The sequence below is a fragment of the Balaenoptera borealis genome (genome assembly GCF_965194805.1).
Source record: "Balaenoptera borealis genome assembly, chromosome: 6".
Lineage (NCBI taxonomy): Eukaryota > Metazoa > Chordata > Mammalia > Artiodactyla > Balaenopteridae > Balaenoptera > Balaenoptera borealis.
In genome coordinates, this window is record NC_138863.1 from 56,051,500 (window position 1) to 56,075,236 (window position 23,737).

General features: G+C 33.8%; 1 protein-coding gene across 1 annotated transcript in view; it reads right to left on the bottom strand.

Annotated features, from left to right (window-relative positions):
- Window positions 1–23,737, bottom strand: part of AGPS (alkylglycerone phosphate synthase) — a 140,427-nt gene that overhangs the window by 79,149 nt on the left and 37,541 nt on the right. Inside the window, exons 3-8 of the mRNA XM_082395636.1 lie at window positions 15,189–15,279; window positions 13,226–13,346; window positions 13,056–13,130; window positions 8,202–8,273; window positions 6,626–6,705; window positions 5,352–5,432 (exon numbers count right to left, since the gene is read on the bottom strand). Coding sequence (XP_082251762.1) covers window positions 5,352–5,432; window positions 6,626–6,705; window positions 8,202–8,273; window positions 13,056–13,130; window positions 13,226–13,346; window positions 15,189–15,279 — 520 coding nt within the window. The remainder of the gene's footprint in view (window positions 1–5,351; window positions 5,433–6,625; window positions 6,706–8,201; window positions 8,274–13,055; window positions 13,131–13,225; window positions 13,347–15,188; window positions 15,280–23,737) is intronic.

Genomic DNA, 23,737 nt, shown 5'->3' on the forward strand with positions numbered 1-23,737 from the left:
GAAAGGAAGAAGTAAAATTGTCTTTATTCACAAAGGACCTGATCATAAATGTAGTAGATCTAATGGGAGCTAAAACTTTTAAAACTAATTAGTGAATTTAGTAAGATTGCTAGATATAAGAGCTATACACAAAAATCAATTTTATTTCTATATACTAATAAAGAACACTCAGAAATTGAAAACTTTTAAAAATAGCATTTATAAAAATATATAATACTTAAGGACAAATCTATTAAAAATATGAAATATTTGTACACTAAAAACCACAAGACACAGCTGAGAGAAATTAACAGACCTTAAAAAAACTAAAGTTATACCATGTTCATGGGTCAGAAGATTCAACATTAAGATGTCAGTTCTCCCCAAATTGATGTATAGAGTTGATGTAATCCCAATCAAAACCCCAACAGGCTACTTTTTTTAATAGAAATTGACAAGGTGATTATAAATATCATATAGAAATACAAAGAACCCAGAATCACCAAAACAACTTTGAAAAAGATTTATGATAAAGCCACAAGAATCCAAATAGTGTGGTACTGGCATAAAGATATACAATAGATCAATGGAACAAAATAGAGTCCAGACTAGATGCACATTATTATATATTACATATTATATAAAAATGACAACAGACATGTTTTATGATGGTGCAAAGTCAATTCAGTGAAGAAAGGATAGTATTTTCAACAAATGGTGCTGGAACAACTGATTATCCATATGCAAAAAAAATGAACTTCAACCTATCCCTCACACCATACATGAACATTAACTCAAAATCTTCAAAACTCATCAGACTTGAATAGAAACTAAAAACTATGAACCTTAAATGGGAGAAAATCTTTGTAACTTCAGGTGAAGCAAAAGTTTCTAGATATGACAGTAGAAGCATGATATATAAAGTAAAAAATTAAGTATGCTGTACTTCATCAAAATTAAAAACCATGTACTCTTCAAAAGACTCTGTTAAGAGAATGAAAAGACAAGCCGCAGACTAGGAGAAAATATTTGCAAAGTATATATCTAGAAAAGAACTTATGTCCAGAATATGTTAAAAAAAATTCTCAAAACCCAATAAAAAGAAAACAATCCAATTTTAAAATTGGGCAAGCAACTTGAAGAGACACTTCACCAAAGAAGATATATGGATGGCAAACAGCGCTTGAAAAGATCTCCAACATCATTAGTCATTAGAGAAATGCAAATTAAAACCACAATAAGATACCATAACAAACCTACTAGAACAACTAAACTTTAAAAGACTAACAATAACAAATATTGGCAAGGGTGTAGAGAAACTCATACAGTGCTAGTGTGAATATCAAATGATGCAATCACTCTGGGAAAACGTTTGGTGGTTTTTCAAAAAGGTAAATATATATCTACCAAATGATTTAGCCATTTCATTTCTAGATACTTACCCAAGAGAAAGGAAGGTATATGTCCAAACAAAGACTTACACATGAATGTTCAAAGCAGCTTTATTTGTAATAGCCCAAAATTGGAAGTAATCCAAGCATTCAACAAGTGAATGGATAAACAAACAGTGGTATATCTATACAACTGAATACTACTGAGCAACAAAAAGGAATAAAATAATGATACATGCAACAATATGCATGAATCTCAAAATAATTATGCTTAGTGATGAATCTCAAAATAATTATGCCTAGTGAAAGAAGCCAACCCTCGCCCCACCCTTGTAAAAAAAGAGTATGTGATTTCATTTTAATAAAACTGTAGGACATTTAAACAAATCTACAGTGACAGAAAGCATATCAGTGATTGCCAGGGACATGGAAAAGGTGGGATGGAGAGAACTATAAAGAGGCCAAAGGGGGCTTCCCTGGTGGCGCAGTGGTTGAGAATCTGCCTGCTAATGCAGGGGACACGGGTTCGAGCCCTGGTCTGGGAAGATCCCACATGCCGCGGAGCAACTAGGCCCGTGAGCCACAACTACTGAGCCTGCGCGTCTGGAGCCTGTGCTCCGCAACAAGAGAGGCCGCGATAGTGAAGAGGCCCGCGCATCGCGATGAAGAGCGGCCCCCGCTTGCCGCAACTAGAGGAATCCCTCGCACAGAAACGAAGACCCAACACAGCCAAAAATAAATATAAAAATAAATAAATAAATAAAAGAGCCTTCCCTAAATTTAAAAAAAAAAAAAAAGAAAAGAAACGAAGACCCAACACAGTCAAAAATAAATAAATAAATTTATTTAAAAAAAAAAAGAGGCCAAAGGAAACTTTTGGGATTGGTGCATGTGTTCTATATCTTGATTGTGGTGATGGTTTCATGGTTGTATTCATATACCAAACCTTATCAAGTTGTGTACTTTAAATGACTGCAGTTTACAGTATTGTATGACAATTATATCTCAATGAAACTATTATAAACGCAACAAAAGCAGGGACTTCCCTGGTGGTCCAGTGGTTAAGAATCCGCCTTCCAATGCAGGGTACGTGGATTTGATCCCTGGTCGGGGAACTAAGATCCCACATGCTGCGGGTCAACTAAGCCCCTGCACTGCAACTACTGAGCCCGTGCGCTGCAACTACTGAGCCCATGCACCACAACTAGAGAGCCTGCACACCACAACTACTGAGCCCATGCGCTCTGAAGCCCACGTCCCACAACTAGAGAGCTTGCATGCCACAACTACTGAGCCCGCATGCTCTAGAGCCTGAGCATCACAACTGGAGAGAAGCCCATGCACTGCAACAAACAGCCTACAGGCCGCAACTAAGACCCAATGCAGTCAAATAAATAAATATTTTTAAAAATAAAAAGACCTTTTAGAAATACTAAAAAGAAAAAAAAAGACTCAGGATTTTGGCTCAAGCTTCCCAAAGAACTGAATTTCCACCAACTGGGAATGAGAAGGCTGCAGAATAAGCAAACTGTGGAGGGAAAATTGAAATTCAATTTTTTTAAATGTTAAGTTTGAAATGTGTATTAGATATACAAGTGGAGACGTCAACTAGGCAAGTGGATATGCAAGTTTAGAGTTCAAGAAAGAAGTCTGAGGTGATACAAATTTAGGAGTCTTTGGCATATAGAAGAAATATTTAAAGTCAGCTGTGTTTGAATGAAGCAGATAGTACTCAATAAAAATCAGTGGAATGAATAAAAGTTCTAAGTACTTTACATTATTAACTTATTTCCTCCTAACAAAAACTTTATGAAGTAGGTATTATCTCCATTTTATAGATAAAGAAACTGAGGCATTGAGAAATGCATTCCTAGTGGGGGGAAATCATAAGTCACATATCCCCAGACTATTAACTAATGAAATTAAGTAGCCAAATATTTAATACACCTAGAAACAGATTCCCAAAATCCAAAGTTAACATTTAATGACCTCCCTTAAATTTCATACATATTAAAAAATGTAATCTACAAGTTAAAAAGATGAAAATTTGTGCTACCCAACTAATATATTTGTGTCATTTTAAAACTTCTAGAATGAAAAAGCAGGAAGTTTTAAGTTGGTTACCTCAGCTGAAGAAGAAACTGAAGAATACAGAAGCATAATGAGGAAGAACTTGAACTGGGATCAATACAGCTGTAGAAACTATATTAGAGTCTACTAGAGGCAAAAAGAAATGTTCTATATTGGCATTTAGGGAAATAAACTAGTAGGTAAAATATCAGAAGTTCCTAGTCTAGGAAAATGTCATTTAAATTTCAAGGAAATATGTTCCTTGAATTTTAATTCTAATCTTTAAAAAAAAAAAAAAACTTGGAAAGGTTAAAATACTACATCAAATGCTATAATAAAGGATATAAAATTATAGACATGAAAGGCCATCCTTTGTTATAAAAAAAAAAAAATCAGTGTTGATAATGACTCTCAGCATAACAGAAGACTAATACAGGCCTTTTTACAGGTTTTTTTCATTAAATACTATTATTCAACCCACAAAGTTCATTATAAACTATAATAATTAACAAACCTAATTACCTTGAATTATATAAAACCTTGACTTACTGAAGATCTTTAATGCCTCAATGAATATGTTCAATTTTATTCTAGTTCTGTGTATCTTAGTGCATTAATTCAAAAATAAAGATAAAAGTTTAATAATGTTTTTCAAAGCCTTTCATCCAGAATTGGTCACCAGCATACCAACTTCATTCAACTCTTTACCATGAAATATGGAAAAAGATAATAAAAAAAAGATCAACAAGCATGTCACATTTCTGTGTTGTTAAAAGGTAGGAAGAAAAAAAAAAAAAAAAAGGTAGGAAAGAGGGGTCTCTGTAACCCAAATTGAACAAAATGGTCAGATCATCACCAGCGAACTGGACTTTCTAACTTTTGTTTACAAAAGCTGAGTTACAGTCATCTTGACCATATTTGAAAGGGCTGAAGAAACCAATCCATTTTAATAATTAATGGCTAAGAATCCATGAAGAGAACCTCAAGTTTCCTAAAATTCATTAGGATCCCAAAAAAGTGCTATAAGGACTCCAGGAGTTCCACTTATTCATGAGATGAGCAGTTTTCAATAAAATTATGCTTTGAAAATTTCAATGAATAGCAAATACCAACATCTACCCAAATTGATCAAATTTATCATTAATTTCTGAGACTTCTGTGTCCAACTTGTTCTGTGTCGCTCCATTCTTGCTACTCTGTCTCAAGTCACTATCAGCTCTTGTCCAAATTATTGCAGCAGCCACTTAATCCACCTTTACATGCCCATCCATCCTCCACACAGTAGCTCACGAAAACTAAGTACAAAGGTAAAGTTCAAACTTTTGCGGCTTTATGATCTGACCTCTTCATGTTTTCCTGGCTTCACCCTTTACCACTACTATACGTACACTCACCCAAAATACAAACACCAAGAATATGTGTTCTCTCATATACACAGACTAGATCTCAGCCATATTCAGCTATCTGCAGATCTCCCAAAGCAACAGCTGCCTGTAAATCTTCCGCACATGCTGCTTCCCTTGACTGGATTGTTCTCCCCAACCCCATTTCCTTTTCACTCTCACTCATCCTAATTTAATCTTCATTTTAAATGCCGAGTCCTCTGTGATACCATCTTTGTTCAACTTCTCTTCGAACCCCATTTGATAAGCCTTAACACCCCACATTTAGCCTTCACCTAGCAATTCTCACTGAGTCATATTGTCTATTTACCTAACTTTCTGTCATAATATAACGTAAGCTTTCGTAGGGTAGGGGATGGGTGTCTTATTCACTACTGTGTTCATAGCATCTAGCTCAATATCTGAGCCACAACAGAAACAGAGAAAGCTTGTTCAGTGAATATATTGTGAAAGGTACTTTATTCATAGAGAGGATACACAGCAGTTTTGAAAATTTTAAATAACATACCTGTCTTTCCAACTCTTGTCCTGTTATGCCAGCCTCTACATGAGCTGTCAGATTGTTCTCATCAACCCAGAGGATTCGATTCTGTTGCAAAAGAAGAAAGAAGTTTCATCTCCAGGAACAGACACTTTCTCAGGAAATATAACTTCCTAACTGAAAGCAGCAAGTGACAAGATAGAAATTAAGCAAGTAGGGTTACCCACACTAGAAAGCTCCACTTGTTCCTGACTATACAACATGACAGACATAGTAACACAGGCAGTATATTGCACAGGAGCTGGTTTAAAACATAGACATTCAGAAAGTGAGGAAGAGGGTTTCAGATAAAATGAGACTAAAAGAAACCACCAAAAGCTAATGCGGGCCTTGTCTGAATCCCCATTCGAACAATGAAATGAACTATAAAATAAAGACAATTTTGAGACAATTGGAAAATGAATGTGGACTGGATATTAAATGATATAAGGAATTACTTTTAATTTTGCCAGAAGTGATAATAATATAGTGAGAAAATGTCCTTTTTAAAAGAAATACACAGAAATATTTGGTATAAAGTAGCATATTATCAGGATTTGCTTTAAAAATAGTAGAGGAAAAAAGATAAAGCCAATATATGTAAATACTTATTTAATCTAGAGACTAGAAATACTATTCTCTCTACTTGGATGCTTGAAAAACTTCAATAAAATAATATTAAATTTTTAATTATAATAAAAGATTATATAAACAGGAATATTGTTGACTATACAAAGATTAAGTTCATATGCAAACTAAAACTTTAACATAGCACAATGGCCAACTCTTGGACCATAATGAACCAAAATTTCACAAAATAATCCTAAAGTTTATTAGCACCTTTATTAATGTTAAGTTAATTTTAAAATTAATTAGCTCTTCTATTCTTCCAAAAGCAAAAATGCAATAGCATTAGTAAAACTTTGGGGAACAACTAAGTTTTGATGATTCAAATTAACATTAACAAATATTATTTGTTTTTTAACAATACAAATCAGGTCATCTATTGTATCACTATTCCAATCCATGCTTCTCAAATTGTCAATTTCACATGTCAATTTGGTAGAATCCATCAAGATATATGACTTAGAGTAAGAGTGAACTTAGCTTTTAGAGGTCTGAAGACAAAGGTAAAATATAATGATGAAAAAAATTTTAAACAAAATGGACAATATACCTTTTTAAAAATAACTAAGACTGAGCCATAAAGACAACTTTAAAACCAAACACTATCTTCAAATACATCTTGAACTATCATATACCATTTGTGAAGTGTCCAAAGAAATTATTGTTCTTGTCTCATCTGCAGGACACATCAGGCCATATGAAACACTTGTTCCTCCTGCCAAAATAGGAAACAACAGCTATGCTTAAATATTTTACTTTTAGCTACATTTCTAGGGTAAATCCCTAAGACAAAGTATACAGATAGGCCCTCTAGGAAATAATACCTATTTCTACTTTGCAAAATGTAATTTGCAATGCTAACACACTATAAGCAAACTCACCTTAATTTTATGGTGCATGCCAAAATGAAGAAATATTATGGAGCTGAAAGTAATGGGATATGGCTCCATCCCCTGGGCACACTCAAGTGAAGCCCCTAGCAATTTGTGGAACTCCAAAAACATGATTAGAAAAGTTCTAAGCTAATGATTACTGTGGAGAGATAGCGTAGAAGAAAAAATAACCATCCTATACAACTAGAGACACCATTATCTCCTTTCTGCCATATTTATGAGATTCACTTATCACTTAAAATATTATCTTATACACCCAGGCAAAAAGGCTTTAATAAATTAGAATATAAAGTTAAAACTGCCCAGATTATATGATATTCAAAAACAAATTTATATGTTCTTTGGTGAAAAAGTGATTTTAATATAGAATAATTAATACACAGAAGAATTTAAACAATGTACTCCTACTTAACATTTGTTGTCAAAGGAAAAATGCTTTCTTGATAACAATATGGAACAATACGGTGTTCTCAGTTCTTAACCAGATCTGTACCATCATATAGCAGAATAAAGTTTGAATTGGTACTTTCATATCTTTTGGACAGAATATAAGTGGAAGTCACCTTGATGCAAGTACAGGGGGTATTGATCTACACAGTGAAACAATGTTAAGAACATGTCTGTGATTAGTAACCACTATTTCTTGTCAAAGTCATTTGAAATCACAAAAATATTTCATTAAGAGTGGCAGTGTAATGCCTTTTTTGCATGAATTCAATGCAAAGTATCAGCTGAAGAAGGTATCTGGAACTTCTGATTTGCAGAGGTTCCATTTCCATTCCATCAATGCCAATTCAGTCAGTGAAGGCAATTTCCTTTGGCTTGTGTAAGCTGTTAAAATGATGTGGTTGGTGAATGATCAAGAGAGATTAAATTTGTCTTAAAATGTAAAATAATGTTAGTTTTCAGTATTAAAAGATATTACTGATTTGGTTATCACTGTCCTGGTTGCATATCCCTTGTCTCAAAGATTTATGTTGGGTATAGTTAGCCTTTGAAAAATAATATTCTCTCTATTAAGATAAAGGTTAGAAAGTAACTACTAAAGCAGGAACATTTTCTTATTTAGGCAGTAAGCCACAGCTTCAATTAGGATCCATATGGGAAAGAAGCCATGAACTAAGGGTAAATCATGTCTCAAACAGTTCAGGTAGATTTACTCAAAACAGAAATAAACCAGCATAACCAATAAACACCATAAACCAATTTTTCAAAATAACCATTTCATAATTACAAGAATGTTTTCAGTGGGATGGCACAAATATTTAAAATAGAACAAATTTACATCACATTAAAATTCAAAACACACAATACCTACCACCAATTGGTATGATACAAAGGTTATATTTGCACGCTAGATTCACAATCTTAACTACATCATCATGACACGCTGTTGAAAAAAGGGAAAATAAATTAATCACAAGGGCATGAACAAAATCTGGGTAACCCTACAAAACAAGGGTCTGTAGAGTTCTTCAGTGTCTAAACTTTTCCTTCATTTATTCACTCATTAACACATTAAATCACTATATTAAAAAAAACTGTTTTTTCTCTTTTTTAACTTTTCATTTTTAAATAATTTTATACTTACAAAAAAGTTGCAAAAATGGTACAAAGATTTCCTTCACCCAGTAGCTGCAAATACTAACATCTTATATAACTATAAAAACTATAAAAACCAAGCAATTGACACTGATACAATACTATTAATTAATCAAGAGACCTTATTCAAAATTTGCCAGCTGTTCCACTAATGTCCTCTTTTCTGGACCAGAATCACATACTGCATTTTAGTTGTCACATCTCCTTAGTCTTTTTTTTTTTTTTTAAAGACCTTTGAGCTCCCTGACTCCAAACTTCCAGGCACCAGAAGCTCAAAATTTCTCAAGCCTGTTCCATTGATGGACAGCTCAGACTGTTAGAAAGTTCTTCCCATTTGCCCCTCTAACTTCCACCCGCGAGTGCTCATTCTCTGCCTCTGTTGCAACCAAGACTATCTCCTTAGTCTTCTTTACTCTGAAATAGTTCCTCAATCTACTTTGACCTTGACAGTTTTGAAGAGCACTGGTCAGTTATTTCATAGAATGTCCCTCAATTTCGGTTTGCTTATTTCCTTAGGATTAAATTCAGTTTATACATTTTGGCAGGAATTCCACAGAAGTGATGCTGTGCCTTTCTCAGTGCATTATAACTGGAGGCGCATGATGTAGATAAGTCTCATTGCTGGTAATGTTAACTTTCATCATTTAGTAACACAGTACAGTAGTCCCTCAGTATCCACAGGGGATAGGTTCCAGGACCCCTACAGACACCAAAATCTGGGAAGCTCAGGTCCCTTAAAGAAAATGACATACATACAGAGTGAAGTAAGTCAGAAAGAGAAAAACAAATACCGTATGCTAACACATATATATGGAATCTAAGAAAAAAAAAAAAGTGGTCATGAAGAACCTAGGGGCAAGACGGGAATAAAGACACAGACCTACTAGAGAATGGACTTGATGATATGGGGAGGGGGAAGGGTAAGCTGGGACAAAGTGAGAGAGTGGCATGGACATATATACACTACCAAACGTTAAATAGCTAGCTAGTGGGAAGCAGCTGCATAGCACAGGGAGATCAGCTCGGTGCCCTGTGACCACCTACAGGGGTGGGATAGGGAGGGTGGGAGGGAGGCAGACGCAAGAGGGAAGAGATATGGGAACATATGTATATGTATAACTGATTCACTTTGTTATAAAGCAGAAATTAACACACCATTGTAAGCAATTATACTCCAATAAAGATGTTAAAAAAAAAAGAAAATGACATAGTATTTGCACATAACCTACAGCACATCCTTCTGTATACTTTAAATCATCTCTAGATTACTTATAATACCTAATACAATGTAAATGCTATGCAAATAGTTGTAAATACAATGTAAATGCTATATAAATAGTTGCTGGCATGTTGCCTTTATGTAATTTTTTTTCCAAATACTTTTGAACAGCATTGGTTGAACCTACAGATGCGGAACCCTTGGATCAGAAGGGCCAACTGTTAGGTTTCTCCATATAAAAACACTATAGGGCTTCCCTGGTGGCGCAGTGGTTAAGAATCCACCTGCCAATGCAGGGGACAGGGGTTCGAGCCCTGGTCTGGGAATATCCCACATGCCGCAGAGCAACTGAGCCCCCCTGTCACAACTACTGAGCCTGCGCTCTAGAAACCGTAAGCCACAACTACTGAGCCCACGTGCCACAACTACTGAAGCCCGCGCACCTAGAGCCCGTGCTCCGCAACAAGAGAAGCCACGACAATGAGAAGCCCATGCACCGCAACGAACAGTAGCCCCTGCGTGCCGCAACTAGAGGAAGCGCGCACACAGCAACAAAGACCCAATACAGCCAAAAATAAAAACAAATAAGTAAATTTATTTTAAAAAATTATAATTAATAAATATCTCGTGAGGAAATACTTTGATTACATAAATGTTTCATACTCTTGCCCACTAATTTTTGCATCCATTGATGATTCTTTATTGTTCTTTAAACAAAACTTTAAACATTATACATGATATACTGCATACGAACTCCTTTCTACTGTACACACCAAAGGGTACTTTTCAGTGTAAAAGTTAAGTATTAAAATCCTGAAGGCAGAAGACTTTAAACACCAAACAAGAGGTGCTAAGACTCAATTTGACTAGCAAAAGGGAATTAAGGAGGGGAACAACATGGCAAAGAGAGTGTTTTAGAAAGATCAATCTCCTGATAAATTATGTAATGGCATGGAGGAAAAAGAGATTTGAAGCAAGGAAACCATGCAAAAATTGAGTATCACTTGCTTAGGACCTGAAAGGGAAATAAGGATACAAATGAAAATATACAAATTAATATCCATTTATGAAAGTAAAAATACTGTTCTATAAAAGTTATGATTATCATTTCCCAGGTTTTCTTAAAGCTAGGAATATGTCATTTGCATCATTCCAAATTTAATAAAAATCTATTTTCAAGCTTTCAGATTAAGCCTATAAAGCTCACTATCTGTGGTAAAAATTTTTAATAAATGGAATACTAGTTCATCAATAATTAATAAAATACCCAAAGATGTCTGTTAAAAAACCTTTAATAAGGCAAAACTATTTCAAGGATTGTCACCAAATCAGAAGCTTTCCTTTACAATGTTATTTGACACAGCACTCCCTCATCCCACTGCCCACCCGATTTATTCTCTCTTTTTACTGTGCCTTGTTTTTCTTTATAACATTTACCACCCTTCACTACATTAAATATTTGTTTATTGTTCTGTCTCCTCCCGCCCCCACTTAATTGTATAGCACCTGAGAATAGGGATTTGTGTTTTGTTCAGTGTCTTATCTTCAATACCTAGAACAGTACCTAGCACATATTTTCACAGGCCTAAAGTTTCGATATTTAGACTGCTGAAAATAATGCATAAATTGAATAAATATTGCTAAAGGAAACTTTATTTTTATAAGTATACTTACCACAGACAACATACAATGTATAAGTAACTAACTACTTGTCCAAACTAAATGAAAGGTAGAAATAGCTACACTGTGTACAGGTCACAATGGTGACAAATCTTGGTTTAAGTATGACTCCAAATCAGGAAAGTTCCATATATTACAAGTTCTTACTCTTAGATAAGCCCTAGACATCCTATTAAAGCAACATGTAGAATTCAGACTCCAATTACAGACAGACTTAAAGACATCCACAACGACAGACTTCCTAGGTATGTGTACATATGTATATATACAGATATGGTGTGTAGATATTTAAACTGCAAGATGAGAAAGCCACCTCCACTCTATGGAATACCACATTGTCTCAAATTGCCATATTGTCTCAAAACTTACCCTCATGCAAAGAAAAACGTGAACTTTATTACCAAAAGGAAATTTACATTAAAGTTAAATAAAGGCCACAGTTAACTGACAACCTGTTGGGAAACAAACTATTTCCAAGAAGTTCTTACACTGGAAGATTCAACAGAACAAAATTTTAGACTTGGTTTGGGCACCAATACACTATTCAAATAGATTCTTTTCTCCCTATATATGTCACCCTCCTTCCTATCCCCAAATTAAAGTAGGATTTTTCCCTCAGATACTCCCTGAAAAGGAAAAGGATCACATCTAAGAACCGAGAGTCCATGAATGAGGCAATTTTTTGAAAAATAAAACATTCTATATAATCCTTTTATGGAGTCTGAAGAGAAAAAAGGATCAGAAGATCAGTAGAACTTCTTAAAAGGTAAGTATGGACAGTAAGGAGCAGTATACCTATTCTGCTTAAAGTTTCTGCTACAAGACGTGGATATAAAAACCATATATATATACACTACCAAATGTAAAATAGATAGCAGTGGGAAGCAGCCGCATAGCACAGGGAGATCAGCTCAGTGCTTTGTGACCGCCTGGGGGGGTGGGATGGGGAGGGTGGGAGGGAGGGAGATGCAGGAGGGAGGAGATATGGGAACGTGTGTATATGTGTAGTTGATTCACTTTGTTATAAAGCAGAAACTAACACACCATTGTGAAGCAATTATGCTTCAATTATGCTTTTTTTTAAACATCAATAAAGATGTTTAAAAAAAAATATATATATATATAAATATAGTGCCTAAGCATCAGCAAGAGCAAAATAATAACAGAAAGCTCATCCATCCTCCACCTCAAGCCAAATCCCTAAATGAAATTAATTTCTCAAAATTTAATTATTTATATCAAAGACAATATCCATATTAAACAACTTGTTTCATCATTTGAATACCATATTTTTTAGCCCACAAGTTAACATCAACAAACTACTATTATTAGTTGCAGTAATCAGTTATGTTAAGAGTTTCTATACATCTGAATATATCACTGATTGATAATAATTTCATTAAGCTGTCAAATTAGCCCAAAATACATTTTTCTACTGACCTCACAAAAGGATATGTACATACTAAATGAAGATTTAATCATCAACAAAATTAATCATTAAAAACAACCATTCAGGATGATCATATTAAGAATATGACCTTTAGTAAACTCTAAAAATATAGCAATCTATATTTTTTATAGCTCATGTTTAAAAGTACGTATTTCCAATACTAAATTTACTTAAAATTTAACAATACTAAATTAATAATACAAAGAAAAACAAGAACTTACTTGGCCATAAAACTATATCAGGAATTCGCTGAAACATTCCTTCCCTGAGCAAAAATATCTCATGAAGACAATGACCTGTTTTGAGGTTTAAAAAAGAAAATGCAAAAACATCTTAAATTATAGGAAATTTACAAATTAAAAATAAATAGCACTTACATAAAGTTGCTTACCATGAGCTCTAAATACTCGATCATCTGCTTCTTGTGAATATGAAATATTAGTTTCTTTAAGGTCATGAAGAAAATCTTCATTTACAATAGAAGGAGGTGTATCACTAGGATTTAAGGATGCCTAGAAAATAAAATTGGTTTTCTTTGACTTATTTCTAGAAAATAAAATTTGAATACCTATGTTACAGAGAGTGACTACAAAATGTAAATTTTTTTACATCCAAACTAAGACAGAAGCATAGGAAAATAACAAATAATACATACGGAAACCAACTCTGTGACAGTAACCAATTACAAATGCTCTGGTTAATCACATTCTGTAACATAAGTTATAAAAGCCTATGTTTTCTCTTTTGCTTCTATGGCCCACCTTTTCATTATTTCTAAAGATTACAGTTAAGGGGACTTCGGTCCAGTGGTTAAGACTCCCTGCTTCCACCGCAGGCGGCCAGGGTTCCATCCCTGGTCAGGGAACTAAGATCCCGCATGCTGTGTGGCGTGGTCAAAAAATAAATAAATAAAATAAAATAAAAATAAAGATTACAATTAAGAACAAGGAAGATAGCAAAGTCTCAAATCTTTGATTTTAGACTAGGGACACTGGGGGAAAGATAGTTAACTTTTGCATTAACTACATTTTCACCTGTACATAAAATTTATCATTTCCTTTTATTATTTTTAAATGATCAGCAAAAAGCCTCCCAATAAGTAATAAACCCATTTTTACAGGACTGCTTTAAAACTCACAACATAATCATAAACTTGATACTTAATTTCAACTAACAGGTAACTTGAAAAGTAAATCTTCAACTTTAAAGCTACGTGACATTGGGCAAGTCACCCAACTTCTGCAAGCCTTGGCTTCTTCATCTGTTAAATGAGATTATCACCATCATACAGATACCATCATACAGATTACTATTTTGTTAAGTTATTGAAAACTGAAAGGGCTCAAAACAGAAAAAAGAAGTGCATGTAAAACTGGTGAAATTTCTGAATATGGTATATAGATTGCATCAGTGTCAAAAAAGTGATCACAAATAGTCAAAAAAGGAAATAGAAGAGATCTTTAAAGAAAAGTTAAAAGAATTTGGCTTGAGAGGGATAGGAATTAGCTGTTTAGCTTAATTTAATACTAGAATAAAATGTAACTGTGGATTTATAAATAAACCAAACAAGCACTCACTGAATACCTACAGTCCTTAATAATATGTTAGATATAGTGGATAATATAGTGTAAGCCATAGCCCCTGCACTTATCGAAGTTATACTCAGTTAGAGGGACGCAGAATACCATGTCATAGCAAATAATACTAATAAATAATAAAGATTATAATTATACAAAGAAATGTTAACTATTTCATTAGCTTAATACGTATATAGTTTAAAGGATTCTAACCACCCCTGTCAGAAAAGTGATACCACATGAGCAAACTAAAATTCTCTATCACTCTTATCTTAATCAAACTTTTACTTTACTTTTTTCAATCTTCAAATATTCTAAATGTTTTGTTAGTAAATGTAACATTATATTTTTATTTTAAATTATTCTATATTAATCCTAGATTACTGTCAGTTCATTACAAAACCTACAAATAACAGCACCTTATATTTTTGTAACAAAGTTCTCTCACAGAATTCATTCATTTGAACTTCACTACTACTTGTGACACACAGGACAGACAGTTACAACTCTGAGGCTCAGAGAGGATTACAGATTTGCCAGATAAATCTCAGATAAATGCTGAGATTAGGCTCTATATCTGTGATGCTAAAAGAAATTAAAAAAAAAAATCACCCCTAGAAAGCCTAACAAGGCCAATATGACTAGTAAACTTCTTAACAAAAAAATAACAAATATATTAAATAATTATAACAAATTACTAAGATAAGTCTAATTAATTTGGGATTAAACACACACACACTCAGTTAACAATATTATTAATCATTCTTATTTGCTTACTTTAGAGGTAGTTTTATGCTCCAGACTTACTCCAAGTGTATTTTGGATCCACTCTTTAAAAGTTGGCAAAATCATGCCACTAAGAGGGTACCTAAGGTACAAAGAAGGTAAAACATTAGAGTAAAGTATCTTCATTTAAGTTCAAATCTTAGATTCTGTTTCTAGTAATGGTCAGGTAGTTCCTATTGAACCAACCCTCCCACATATAATGATAAGCTCTGGACAAAAACAAAACAAACAAAACCCAACTATTTGAGGGCAGTATAGATAGCCCCAAACCAGGGGAAAATAGGTGGTAAGGGAGTAAGAAGAAAACAGCACTACATGAGTTTCCAGTTTTGTTTTATTTTTTAAACAGGCTTTAGCCTGAGGGAAAGCCCCAGCTAGTACCACAGAAAGAAAGAAGAATGCAGAAAACCTACAGTCTTCCTGGCTGAAAGAATGAGAGGACAGTGCTCACAGTGAACACAGCATCTGGGAAGAGTACAGAAAAATCACACAAATCCAGGAGTCAGTCAGAGGGACCTATGTATAAACTCTATGCAAATGTCTGGCTGATCTTGAATTATACATGTATGGAGCAGACACTAAGCAGCCCAGCTAAGCTTAAAAGAACAGAACAGATAATTCAGCTGCTCACCACCAAAGAAGGAAACTTGAGATGAGTCAAGTTAATTGCTTGGTTTAAAAACAACAACAACAACAACAAAAAGCCTCTTCAGAAGAATGTAACAGAACCCAGAGTTTCTACAACATACCATTAACAATGTCCAAGATACACTTCAAAATTACCAGACATAAACAAACAAGAAAGTGTGATCCATAATCAAGATAAAAGGCAATTAATAAGAACCCCAAGATGATCCAAGATACTGGAAATAGCACACAAGGATTTTAAAACAGCTATAACTACACTAAAGGACAAAAGGGGAAATACGTTCCCAGTGAATAACAGAAAGAAATCTCAGCAGAGAAATAGAAATTATAAAAAGAACAAAATAGAAATTCTATAATTAAAATTGAAATAAAAATTCATTGGAGGAACTCAAGAGCAGACTGGAGACATCAGTGAACTTACAGATAGAGCAATAAATCATTTTTAATCTGAAGAACAGAGAAGATTGAAAAAATAAAGAGCTACAGAGACCTATGGAACAACAGAAAAATACTAACATACATATAAATGGAGACCTAAGAAGAAGAGGAAAGAGGGAAAGGAATAAAAAAAGTATTTGAAGAAATAATAACAAAGTTTCCAAATTTGATGAAAGACATAAGTTCGCAAACTAAAGAAGGTCAGAGAACTCTAAGAAGATAAATGCAAAGAAACTCACACTAGGCACATCATAGTCAAATTGCAACTTAAAAAAGAAAGAGAGAAAGAAGAGAAAGAAATCTTAAAAGCATCTAGAGAAAAATGACACATTACCTATAATGTAATAACAACAAAAATTATGACTGACTTCTCATCAGAAACAATGAAGTCCAGGAAACAACAGAACAACATTTTTAAAGTGCTGAAAGGAAAAGAATGCCAACCTAGAATTTTGTATCTGGTGAAAATATCCTTCAAGAACAAAAGTAAAATAAAGACATTTTCAGATGAAAACTAAGAGAACTTGGAGCCAGCACACCTACACTACAAGAAATTCCACAGGAACTTCTATAGGCTGAAGGGAAATATAACACTAAATGTACAGTGAAATCTTCACAACGGAATAAATAATGACAGAAAGAGTAAATATGTGAGTAAATATAATTGACTATTTTTCTTAATTTCTTTAAAGTATATATGACTTAAAAATTATAATACTGTATCATGGAGTTTATGATGTGACAACTAGAAAAAGAACAGGGAATGGTAAATAAACCAGATTTCAAAGTGCTTATATTTTACACGAAGTGCTACAATAAACTTAAAACACACTAAAGAGCTCTATAGAGCAGGAATACTATGAAAAAACTAGATTTGCTACTCAAATTTCGTTTCCTATATCTTCTATCCCAAACTCTATTTAAATGAGCTTATATGAAACATAAACATTATTTCATATATACAAGAAATCCTAAATTGTATATATATGAGAATATTGGTGCAGAAAACTCAAGTGCTTAGAGAGGCAACTTTTCAGTTTTGCAAATACTTGTCAGAGATGGCAAGATATTAAATAGCAATAAGTGCTAGAAATAAAGAGATAAAATAAATATCCTACCCTAGATCAGTGTAGTGAAGAAGGCTGATATGCAAACAATAATATTCCAATGTGTTACTGTAGCAGTAATAAAATAACTTTCAGAAAAGACCAAAACAAATTTCAAAATGTATATTTTAAAATGGTACTCAAATTTTTATTTAAGTAAACATAAAGCGTTATTATGTGTCAGGCATTGTTCTAAGTTTGTTATGTATATTAACTTATAATAATGTTATGAGGTTGATACTATTACCCCATTTTATGAATGAGGAAGCTAAGGCACAGAGAAGTTAAACAACTTAAGATGTTAGGTATGTTAAGTAACTTACTCAAGGTCACACAGCTAGTAAGTTACAAAACCAGGATATGAACCAGGTAATAAATAAGGTAAAATAAGTAATAAATAAGTCTGTGCTCTTAAATACTATATGATGCTGCCTCTAGTCTGATTCTTCCCTTACCATCATTCCAAGTGAGATCATTATTCTAAAATTCTTTATTAATGAATATTTATAAAATCACAGTAGCTATATTCGGTAATTTTTTTCACTATAATGTTCTTGCAACTTCTCTACTTCCCTCTCCCCACCATGATGACAGAACAGCCAAATAAAACTATACTATATTATGGCTGTTTTAGCTTTGTTTAATTTTATAAATATTTTATTTACAAAATATTGAAGTATAACATGCATACAAAAAGTAAGTGTACAGCTGAATGAATTTTTACAAAGTAAACCTCCCATGTAATCAGCATGCAGATCCAGAAATAGAACATTACCAGCACCCCAGAAATATCCCTCTCCTTGCCCCTTTCCAGGCATTATCACCTTTCCCCACACCAAAGGAACAACTATCTTGTTAACGTTATATAAATGAAATCATATAAAATGTACTTTTTGTATCTGCTTTCTTTTGTTCAATATTATATTTGTGAGAGTCATCTATGTTTGTGTACGTAGTTGCAGTCCATTCATTTCCATGGCTTAATTCCGCTGTGTGAGTATAGCATAATTACTTTATCCATTGTATTGGTGACAGAAAATAGAGTTGTTTACAGTTTTTGGTATGTGCAGGGACGTTCTTAAACTTGTTTTCTTAAGATCACATATCACATGTTTCAGAAAGCTATATAACTAGGGTGGAGTTCCTAGGCCACAGTCTATGCATATGTTTAGCTTTAGGAGGTGCTGGCAGATAGCTTTCCAAGATGTTAACAGCCAGCAATGTATAAAGAGTTCTACTTGTTCCACATCCTCTCCACACCTGGTATTGTAGTTATTTTCATTATGAGACATTCTATTGGTAATCTCTTGACAATATTAATTTGAATTTCACTGATTACTCAAGAAACTGAACTTCTTTTCATATATCTATTGTCCATCTGGATATCCTGTTTTCAATGCCAGTTCATCTTTTACTCATTTATTATTATGTTTTTATTGATGTATAAGAATTCTCTATATATTCTGAAATCAAGGATGTATGTATTAAATATTTTCTCTCACTCTGTGATTTGTCTTTTCACTCTCTTAAAGGAGTCTTTTGATGAAAAGAAGTTCTGTATTTTAATGCTGTCTGATTCATTTTTTCCTTATATTAATGCTTTTAGTTCTCTGCTTTTTGCCTACCTCAAATTCAGAAAGACATTCTGTATATTCTTTTAGCAATTTTATAGTTTTAGCTTATGTATTTAGGTCTATAACCTATCTGGAATTGATCTCTGTATTTGGTATGAAGTAAGGTCAGAAGTTATTTTTTTCCAAGATGGCCATTTAAGTCCTCAAAGCTATTTTTACTTTTGTGTTTAATGGAGAAAAGTGTGTGTTTAAATGAAGAAAAGAAGAGATACTCTAGTAGTCACTATCTATTCCAGATCAAAGAACAATTAAACCAATACTGAAAACAAACCAGAATAGACTATATATTGGTCTTAACATCTATGTTGTACAAGCTATTTAAAATGTTCAAGGGACTTCCCTGGCAGCGCAGTGGTTAAGAATCTGCCTGCCAATGCAGGGGACACAGGTTCGAGCCCTGGTCCGGGAAGATCCCACATGCTGCGGAGCAACTAAGCCTGTGCGCCACAACTATTGAGCCTGTGCTCTGGAGCCCGTGAGCCACAACTACTGAGCCCACGTGCCACAGGTACTGAAGCCTGAGCACCTAGAGCCCATGCTCCACAACAAGAGAAGCCACTGCAATGAGAAGCCTGCGCACTGCATCCAAGAGTAGTCCCCACTCGCCACAACTAGAGAAAGCCCGCACACAGTAACAAAGACCCAACACAGCCAAAATAAAATAAAATAAAATTAAATAAAATGTTCAAAGTGTAACACTTTTGCTCAAGATTATTTCTCACTCATTTCATCAGAGCTTGAATAACTGCAAAAGCTTTTAGCAACTAGCCTCAGAAGTTTACTTTGACTTCACAAAGACAGCCAAAGGGGGAGGGGTGGGAGGGGGTGGGGAATCAGTGTGTAATATATAAATTCTGTACTGAAATTAAATATATGTTTATAATACAGAATTCATTATTAAAGGAGCCAGTGGTGGGCCCTATCCAAAGGAATTTTTAATTGGAAGTGACAAAAAGCACTCATTTTGTCATGTAATTTTAACAGTTACACGGCATTGGCTGAGAGGACGTCACCTCTTATGATGACTTCATATTATATAACAAAAACACCATCTAAAATTCTCAAATAAATCTTTACATAAAGGTTAGCAAAACAAAAATAATAGAATGAAAAAAATAAACAAATATGTTTTAATCAACAAGTTCCTTTTTTATATTAAAAAATCACAAGTGCTAACATTCAAACTGAAATGGGATATTTAAAGTATTATATAATAATACCTTTTTCATAAATTTAAAGAAATTGGAATGAAAGAAAGTATAAGACTCACAGCTAAAACAACTTAAGACATTCAGCATATAAAATTTTCTTCATCTTACCTGAGAGTAAAAGTATAAATTCTGGGAAATTGGTTATAACACATATGCTACTATGTGTTATAATGTCCTACAAAAAGGCCAATTTGGAAATATTAGGTTTTAATCCTGGGCCCTTATATTTTAACCATACAATTACTTTGGGTCTCTGTAATATATAGGAGACTCTTGATCTTCACGGCAGGATAATATTCGGACATTTGTGAATCCCTTAATTCACAAGTAACATTACCCATAAAATAAAAAGGTAACCCCCTTCAAGACACTTGAACCAAAAGATACAAGGTTGGTATTACTGTCATGTGCAAAAAAACTACATTCCACTATTAAGATAACCAGAATATACTTCTACAGCTGAATGCACAATATTTCAGACTCTGAAGAAATATCTTATTTGGCAGAACCTTGGATTTAAGACTTTGCTCCATTATCTATAATTCCCGCATAAAACTTAACACAGTTCAAAAAGAGTTCCATGTAAGAATGAAAGCTTTTCAATTGTACTTTTTCTTGCACCTAATGCCCTGGGATTTGAAAAACAGTAAAAGAAGCTTGACTTAATAATCATAAAGCCTAGCATACTGCCAAGGGCCCCAAAATCTCATAAAATATCATGAGGTAAAGGAGAAAACTCTGAAATCAAAAAAGTAAATGAATGGAAAAGAAACATAAGAAAAGTTAAAGGAATTAGAGGTATTTAACATAAGAAACAGCTTTGGAATGACTTGATTCTTACAGCAAAATAATTTGGATTTACATCCAGAACTATAAATAAGCATTTATTTAACACTCATAAGACTGTACTAAGCATTGCAGGACACACAGAATTGGTATTACAATATGACTCCTGTTCTTAAGAAACTTACAACCTCATTTAGTCAAAGCTACAAAGACATTTAATTTGTATGGTGAACATATGGGCAGGAAACATGCAACTTCTACCAGAAAGCCAAATGCCCATACCAACTGTTGAAACAAGGTGACCACTGAATAGATCTTTACCACAACTGAAGATGGTTTGAGAACTTTAAGAAATGGTTTTTGTTGTAAAATATAAGGTGAGGTCAATTTACCACCTTTCCTTAAGATCAAAGTAGACTACATCGTAGAAGATACAGAACCAGAGCAAACTTTCAAAACCAATGAAATCACTGTATAATGGAAAGAAAACTCTATGGACATAAATATCCAAGAAGCAAGTGCACATCAGGACTTAAGGTGACTGAAGATAAGGTGACTCTCACTCTGGGGTAGTGCACAGAGGCAGCAAAATATTAGTAGACGCAACCATCTATTCTCAGTGAGTTCCACAACTGCTAACCAATTTAATAGCTTTTTATAGGAGGTAAAACTTTAAAAATTATGCCACTGAAAATACAAAGTACAACAAACCCAAACAAATTCTCTCTACTTAATCACTAACTTGTGCCTTGAAAGCACCAATTAATGTATAACGCTTTTAAAGTCAAAGAATAATGACACTTTTCAAAATTTTTAGTTTATAGAAATCTATATAGCATTAGCTCTGAAGTACTGCCTTCTGCTGCTTAAACCTAGGAGGACTCAATTCATCTATATCTAGGAGGAATAAGCATCGCAAGATTATAAACCTAGGGATTTATAAACTGACAAATTACAAGTCTGTTCAGAAAACAGACTGTGCTCAGGGAAAAACTTATGATTTTTCCCTGACATCTGTAATAGCTTAAAGTTGCTTCTAATTTAATGGTTGGGTTTGAAATGTCAAAGTTACCCTCCCCAAAATATATACAGACAACCAACCACACTTACTCATAAAAATTTTCTACCTAAAAAAAAAAAAATTTTCTACCTTTTCAATGTTCTGTGGATCAGAAATAGGGGAACTCCCCATAAATTTTCACTGAGAGTCACTCTTAGTTTCTGGCACCTAAGGATTTCCCTTTCTTTCTTTCCAGCTCTGTTATTATTTCTTTCTTGTGGTATTTTATCCATGTTTTCTACCTGGTTATAGAGGGCAAAGGGTCTATATTTGTTCAGTCAACTACAATGCCGGAATAGAAAGTCTTTACAAAGAATTTCAAAAATTGGCCTTAAAACCTAATATTATTAATACAAAATGGTGAATTGATATTGTTTTCTTGTACTCATCCTTTCTAGTCACAAATTCCATTTTCTCTTTTAGGAATATCACAACCTTCTTACGCTTCTGTCCGTCACGCTCCTGTGGAGCAACAGGAACTTTTGTCATAGGATAACTTTTTACAATATGACTAACTCTACTGTACTGGTGTATAGAGTGTAGAAGGCTCCTGTAAAGTGCTTCCAGAGACTGGAAAGAGAATAAAATCAATACAGTGGATGAGTATGGTACCTCATTAGCACAGTATAATAGAACGAGCACAAAAATGAAGCTTAAAACACTTGTTTTTTAATCACAATTTCTCACTGTGCAGCTGACCTCAAGTAAGCTATTTAACCTCTCTCATACTCAATCTCCTAATTATTTCTAAGAACATATCACTACCCACTTAGGGTTATTTTAAGTTAACTCAGTAGGCACTCAATAAGTAATAGCTATTATTATCTTAAATAATGTTTCTAAATGTTTTCTGATAAAAAAAAATCAGAGAAATCTACTAGTTCAATCATTAGCCCTAGGAAACTAGACTAAATACAGAGAAAGCTATGATCCAATTCAATCCAGTTTATTACCTTGTCTGTGGCAAGATAATGGTGCTTCTGGAAGCACCAAAATGAGACCTGAATATTATTTAGTTATTTGGTTTCAGTTATTAAATAGTTTATGTATAACATATTTAATCCTAGAACATTTAAATTCCATTTCTGTGTTTGCAGAATTACCCTCTGGATAATGGATAATTCAGTAGGAAGCAAAGGTTACCCTTGCAGGCTCTGCCAGTCAGATGTACCCTTGTTCTCTTCCCCTCTCCCCCACTGGACTTGGACTCAGGAGTCAACAGTGCAAAGAAATGAGGCCTTTAAGAATTCCATTCTGGTTGGAGGGGCAGCAGCAGTAATCTTCTGAAGTCAACGGAAAAATTCTCTAATTCTACTACAACCTGGATAAAAATCTCTCTCAAGACCACTGAATTCCCTTTGCTCTGAATTTATGCTCTCCAAACAACATATAAATTACAAATTTTGTTTTCTACATATCTTAATATCAGGAAGGGCAGTAACAAGTATTCTACATCCTGAAAAAGAAATAATCTAATCATAAGTGAACACACTGGGGTTCTAATTTTTTTTTTAGTATCTTGTGAGTGTCGCACATGTATCAGCCACCTACAATCTGATCCTCTCTGGGAAAACTGGCAAGCCAAGTGCCAGAACACCCAAAATAAGAGCCAGATTCTAAACCCATGGGTATAAGGGTTCATACACTAAGGTATAAA